Below are 7518 nucleotides of genomic sequence, written 5' to 3' on the forward strand. Positions count from 1 at the left end.
CCTTTCCCTCATTTTTTTTTTTTTTAACATCCCAGCTCCATGGACACTAACACGGATATCCCAGCCTTCTTTTTGCTCAGGAAAAGGATTGATGTCATGCTTAGAAGAGTAGGTGCCGTGGATGAAATTGAAATGCACATAAGTGTTTATTTATGGGCTGCTATGAGAACTGAGGAAGTACCTGTTAGTAATCTTTATACCTACATATTACAAATGACTAAGAATAAACTAATAAGAGAAATGGGTTATTAAAATAAGCCTGTGTAAATTAGATTGTGTTTTAAGCATTAGATACATAGCATTTGAACAGGATTTTGATATGAAGCAGTCATTATTTTCTGGAGTCATTTGTGGAGTAGAGCATTCCATGTGCAGATGTGAGAGATTCCTGGAACCACTAGCACCCTCTTGTGATGCAGTGAAGGCTAACAAAGATATACCGGTACACAGTGAGGACGGTTGACAACAGCATTTTTAATATATAAGACTCTAATAGAGGGATTATAGAAACACATTTAATATATAATAGTGAACTTTAGTGTACTTACTGTGAAAATAGCACATTTATTTAGAGAGGGAGTATGCCCAAAGTTCTTGTTGATGTTTTGAAATACATCCATTTCTGTCTCTTGCTGTATTTGTTACCAAGAAAAACAAAAGTACCAACCATTTTCCTTGACTTCTTATCCAAAGTCTTCTGTTTTTGATTGATATTTCTCAGAGTCATCTAGAATGTCACATTAGTAAAATATTCTAGAAAAACATGAGAGTTTCTGTATCATGAAGTCTACATTTGTCTGCACTCATGTCTCGTGCACATGGCTTGGCGTTCGATTCTCCATGTACCCTCTTCATAAGTACAGTGACATATGGTGCACTCGTCAGTCTTTACCTCTCTCCCAGCGGGGATGACAGCGGTTTCTGCAAAGCAGTTTGGACCTGAAATACAGAGAAATATTTTATACTATTGTATGCATTAATATATAATGTTTATAATTAGGTAAATATCCCTATACTGTGTTTCATTCACCTTCTTATGAAGGACAGTAAACCCATAACAAGAAACAGAAATACCAACTTTTTTTTCTGAAATAAAACCATTATTACTTAAAATTTTAGGACTAAAACAAATCAGGTGTCAGAGTTATCAGCATTTCTGTTCAACTGCTGGCTGCAAGCCTCAACCCCAGAGTTACTGATTGGGCCAAAGAAGTAAGTTCATAGGTGAGATAATGCTTACCTGGCAACCACAGAGCAACAGCCCTAGTTACTGCTCAGTGATTGTCTTCCACAGTCCTTAAGAACTAAGAATAACTGTAATCCTTGCTAGTAATGCCAAGTAAAAGCTTATGAGCACAAAGGCGTGCCTTTGCTTAATTTCAGGATATTAAACCAAGGATATGAAAATGAATAGGAAAAATATTTTCAGTGTGAGTTGAAACTAATGCCACTATAAAAGATTACTTGATTGGTACTTAGGGAAAAAACCTCTTAGGTCAGTTCTAGCTTCTTTGGGTCCTGTGTCTGAAGTACATGCTGTATTCAGCAAGAGACATGCACCATCCACCTTTTGGGGGTGACCAAGGGCAACAGTAAATTAGAAGGTATCATGTAAGCTTCTGAAGAAAGAAAGTAGCCAGCTGCCCTGCCCAGCTACCTATGGACCACAGCAGTGACTAACATTATACCATAATCCTTAGGATACAACAATGGCAGACATATCTTGGTGCTAGCCAACAGCTCTCTAATTGAACTTAAGGCCTGCTCAGTAAGAGGGAAATCATGTCTGGTACTGGAAATCTAGCCAACTACTCTGGGATAGTAAAGTCATAGATTTTGGAAGAGACCTTACTTACAACTGCCATGTTACTAAACCAAAATAGTCCCTAACTACATTCTAAGTATTTGTCCTCCTTATACCCACAGATAAGTAGAGTCCTTATCTCTTATCAAGGAAATTCCTCTTTGCAGTAGATGGAGATCATTATAGAAAAATACAGGCAATCAGACTGCAGAATTTTGGAGCAGAGCCCCAACTGAAAAATCTACAGTACAACTTCTGCTCCTAAGTTTCAGAGGTCATTGTAGAAGAGGGAACAAACAGCTTGAAAGATCCAGAGGACCAGGGAATTTGCTGTAATATATGTTTTGTAGGGTTGTCAGAAGCTACATTCCTGAAGCCCCACTAACACTAGCATGACTTGAACAAAGATAATACCGATAGACACACTAGTCTTTAAGGGGAATGCTTAGGTCTCAGCCTCAGAACTAAAGACAACTAAGAGAAGATGGGAGGAGAAGTTGCCTTCCCTAGGGAAGAGCACACCAATTGGTTTATCCAATCCCAAAGGGTCAACCCTGAAAACATATACACATATAGGTAATCTTATACAGACTAAAGCAGGTTGCACTTATACATGTAACTTTTTCAAATGCCATGAATTTGAAAGAGAACAAGCGGTCAGTATATGGAAGAGTTTGAAGGTTACAGCGAGGAGAAAATGTATATACTATAACCTTAAAGTTATTTTAAAATTACCTTTAAATGGTTACTGGGGCCAGAGATGGCTCCCTACATAAAGTTCTTGCAACAAGAGCATGATGACCTGAGTTAGATTTGCCAAACTGAAAAAAGTGATCTCCAGAAAGTTTCCATCTGATCCCCACAGTGATACACATGTACCCACATTGATACACATGGTGTACATGTGCTTGCACAACACACACAGTATTTTTATTATCACTATCATTATTTTATGACACATATGCCTACAACTGTGAAGCCTACAAATGCCCACTAGAGTTGAAATATTAGACGATGTTTGAACCTAAATAGAAGCTCCCAACATTGAATAGCAATTTTTCAGAAATCTCACTCATCAGATTTCTTTGCTTCTAAAATCTTCGAGAACATCACACCAAACACAAATATGTTTAGTTACAGTGTGAGAGTGCTACATCCACTCCAGTAGTGACTTGCATTACATGTTTGGAAACCTGGAAGCAGTCCTGAGGCAAAGAGTTTCAAGGAAAACCAGCCTCCTGGAACCTTGCATTCTAATAGCTAGGAATGCCCCAGATTTGTCCCTGCAATATTGTGGAGGGTCTTGCATGCAAATATTTACCAAGGCCTAGGAAATAGGGGGGTTGTGGTATTGCATTATTCTTGAGAAGGTCTGCTAGAGCAGAACCCCCTGAAACAGTTTTTTTTCAGTAGGCACAAAGGAATAGCATAATCAAGCATTTACTGGAAACCCCTGGTGGTGGGGGTTAACAGTTGACTAGCTTCCTCCTTAAGCTGCCTGGTCCCCCTGGTCTTTTGATGTATGCAATCCTTTGTTTTGTGTCACTGTAACTCTGTGGATGTGCCCTGGCTGGCTTTTCTTGTTTGTTCTGTATAAAAAGTTTGATGCTCGATTTAGAAAAATACACTCAGATTCTACACGCTCTCTAGTGTCGGTCTGTTTGTCAAATCCCATCCTCTGAATCCTTGCCCATCTGCCACCAGAGAGCAGTTCCACACAATAGGAGATCCAGAAAGGAGGTAGTCCGTGGCATGAGAGGACATCACAGATAGTAAAAGATTTTGTTAAAAATTTAAAAGTCAATCCAACAGATATCTGCAAAAAACATTGGCCCTTTCCTGTTATATTAACTTCTGAGGTAATAAGTCACATTTCTTTGCTGTATATTTTTCTAAGTATTGTCTTTGGAGTGGGCATGCCCACACTCATGCACACATGTGAGGATATGTGGCCCCTTCTCTGTCATTTGCCTTTTTTTGGTCTTCTGCTTGGATTTTGAAGTTCTGCCCTTGATCATGTCTCTTCTTTTGTTCCCCTCCTTTCTTTCCTTTATTATTCTTCCTTTGACTATTCTGTCTCTCCTGTAGAGACCTCAAACATTCAGCAATTATCCCTTTGGGATGATGGTCAAATTATAGATTCAGCTTTACTGTCTCTCTTGAGTTACAGTCTTCTGATTCCTGGGGGCAGCTGTTGTATTGCCTTCCTGACAGCAGATGGTCTTGCTTTGAGACACCCCCCTCCTTTCCATGTTCCATAAAGTTCCATGACAGAAGTTCCAGTCTTCTGTATACTTTTGTATTAAGATGTAGAATTTTCAGCTCCTTCAGCCCAATGTCTGCCCGGACGCTGCAGTGCTCCTGACTTGATGATAGTGGGCTGAACCTCTGAACCTGTAATCCAGCCCCAATTAAATGTTGTCCTTTACAACAATGTTGTCCTGACTTTGATCATGTAGTCTCTTCACAGAAATGGAAACTGTCACTAAGACAGAAGTTGGTACCAGGAACTGGGGTATTGCTGTCATAGACTTGACCATGACTTTTGTTTGGAAGAATGTAGATTTGGTGACTTTGGATTCTGAAGATAGTACAATGCTTTAAGTGGGGCTTAATTGTCCATTCTAGTAGGAATATCAAAAACATTGGTGCTGAGGGTGATTTGAACTGTAGGAACATGACTCAAGGTTTTTCAGAGGAGAAGAATGTTAGTATGTGGCCTAGAGACTGTTTTTGTGATATTTTGGTGAAGAACATGGCTGCTTTTTGTCCTTGTCTGTAGAGTCTTTCTGAGGCTAAAGTAAAAAGATTCAGATTAATTCTATTGACCACAAAGGAAGACTCAAAATAACCTAATTTAGACTTTATCCTGTGGTTCAGTCTTAACGTGTTTTGATCAAGAATAACAAGCTTAAAAAGAAAAAGTACAAAATGTATGGTTGAAGCAATAAAGGGATACCAGGAAGTAAAATGGAACTGAATCTTGGGTTCAAAGAGATAAACAGATTAGGGGAGTGGTGATTTCAAGACCAGATCCCACGTAACTTTGCTTATTGTTTATATTTGCAGTTATACAATTATGATGTAGATACTGCTTTTAGTTGGACATATTACTGTGTGTCAAATTGACATGTGATGATACCACAAGCTTTTGATCTGAACCTTGAAACATAATCACCATGAAAAGCTTAGGTCCAGGCATGTGGTACACACCTTTAACCCAGGAGACAGAGGCAAGTACATCTCGGAGTTCAAGGCCAGCCTGTTACTTAAGTCCAGATATGGTAGACCATGCCTTTAAATCCAGCATTCAGAAGACAGAGCCATGTACATTTCTTGAGTTCAAGGTCAGTCTACAGAGCAAGTTCCATGACAACCAAGCTTAGGCAGTGAAGGAGTTGGAAAACAGAAAGCTAGTGATTGTGTAATAGAATATAGGGACAAGTTCCAGCCCCAGCTAACAGCAGAACTTGGCAGCTTCAGCCATGTGGCACTGGATTTAGAGCCAAGAATAGAAGGGATTACTGGTACAATTGATATTGTTTAGCTAGATCTTAGAAATTAAGCAGTGATTAAGAGACCAGAATCACTGAGGTGAAATCTCCTGGGAAATGTTTTCTGAGAACACAAAGACTTCCATTCACTAAGGCTGACCTTGCTACAGCTACTGCTGAATGCCAGATCTGCCAACAGCAGAAACTACTACTGAGCCCCATTCCTTGATGTGGCCAGCCAGCAACCTGGTGGCAGGTTGACTACACTGGACCACTTCCTCTGGAAAGCAGAACATTTTGTTCTTACTGGAATAGATATTTATTCTGGTTATAGATTTACCTTTCTTGCACGTAATGCTTCCACTAAAACCAGCATTCATGGGCTTATAGAATGCCTTCTCCATCACCATGGCATTCCACACAGTGTTGCTTCTGACCAAGGACCCCATTTCACCACCAGAAAAGTGCGACAGTGGGTCCATGATCATGAATTCACTTGTCTTACCAGTACTGTTGCCCACCACCCTGAAGCAGCTGGCCTGATTGAAATAGAGAATGGCCCTTTGAAGATACAATTACAGTAACAATTAGATGGCAGCAGCATGGGGGTTGGGGCAGGGCTCTTTAGGAGAATCAGCATTTTATATATGGTAGTTTCTCCCATAACCAGGATCCAGGAGTACAGGAATCAAGGGTGGAAAAGTGATTAGTTCAACTTACTATAACTCCTACAGACCCTTTAACAAAGTTTTTGCTTCCTGTTGCCTCAACACTAAGTTATGCTGGCCTAGAAGTTTTGGTTCTAGAGTAGGGAGTATTCCTGCCAGGAGCCACAAAAAACATTCCATACAACTGGAAGCTCAGACTTCCCCCTGGTCATTTTGGGCTTCTAATGCCTTTAAACTGTCTCGTCCTCTCTTGACCAGCAAGGAAGATGCAACAACCAGTTCTTCTCTCAGCAATTTATTCAGTAAGCTTCATTCTTCATCTTCCTCTTCATCTCCCTCTTCATTTCCCCCAAGCCCCGGGATACAAGCCCTTTTATACTCTTATCCACTCGAATCGCAGAGGGCACGTCACTTCACCAGGCGCTCGAACTCAGCCAACCAGAAGAGTGGGAACATATCACCACCAAATATGGACCTGTTTACCACAAGCTCCATAGCCAATAGGTGCCATCTTTTAAGGTGCGGCTTCGGGTACTCAGGGGAGGCACCATGGCCTCCTACATTAAACCAACAGGCTAAGAAAGGAATTAGTGTTAAGAGGGATGATAGATACAGATTACCATGGGGAAATTGGGTTGCCTCTCCACAATGGAGGTAAGAAGAATTATGTCTGGAGAGCAGATAATCCTTAGTACTATCATGTCCCCATTGATTAAAGTCAATAGGAAACTACTAATCCTGCCTAATCCAAGCAGGATGACAAAGGGCACAGAATCAACAGGAATGATGGCAGAGGTTACTCCTCCAGGAAGAGCCCAGACCTGCTGAGGTGTTTTCAGAGGGTGTAGGAAATACAGAATGGGTAGTAGAAGAATACAGCTATAAATACCATCTAAGGCCACATAATCAGTTGCAGAAACAAGGATTATAAGTGGTGTGAGTGCTTCTGTTTTAAGAACACATTTCTACAAAATCAAATTAACACAATATCTATCCATGAACCCAGCCCTTCAAAGGATAATAAAGGGAAAGCATCAACACAAGGATGGAAACTCCTTCCTAGAAGAACCAAGAAAGTAATCCTTCAACAAACCTAAAAGAAGACAGCCTCAAGAACAAAATCCCAACTTTAACAACAAAAATAACAGGAAGCAATTACATTTCTTTAATTTCTCTTAATATCAATGGACTCAATTCCCCAATAAAAAGACATAGACTAAGAGACTGGCTACACAAACAGGACCCAACATTTTGCTGCTTACAGGAAACCTACCTCAGGGAAAAAGATAGACACACCTCAAAGTGAAAGGCTGGAAAACAATTTTCCAAGCAAATGGTCTAAAGAAACAAGCTGGAATACCCATTCTAATATCAAATAAAATAGGCTTCCAACCCTAAGTTATCAAAAAAGACAAGGAGGGGCACTTCATACTCATCAAAGGAAAAAATCTCCCAAGAGGAAACGCCCAATTCTGAATATCTATGCTCCAAATACAAGAGCAGCCACATTCATTAGAGAAACATTAGTAAAGCTCAAAGCACACATTGCACC

The 7518-nt window shown here is 40.2% G+C and overlaps 1 protein-coding gene across 1 annotated transcript in view; it reads right to left on the minus strand.

The window, feature by feature from the left end:
- Nucleotides 1-454: 454 nt before the first annotated feature.
- Vwc2 (von Willebrand factor C domain containing 2) overlaps nt 455-7518 on the minus strand; it is a 134508-nt gene continuing 127444 nt past the window's right edge. Inside the window, exon 4 of the mRNA XM_021211047.1 lies at nt 455-939. Within this exon, the coding sequence (XP_021066706.1) occupies nt 788-939 (152 nt within the window). The 3' untranslated portion in view covers nt 455-787. The remainder of the gene's footprint in view (nt 940-7518) is intronic.

This window comes from Mus pahari, chromosome 13 (assembly GCF_900095145.1).
Source record: "Mus pahari chromosome 13, PAHARI_EIJ_v1.1, whole genome shotgun sequence".
NCBI lineage: Eukaryota > Metazoa > Chordata > Mammalia > Rodentia > Muridae > Mus > Mus pahari.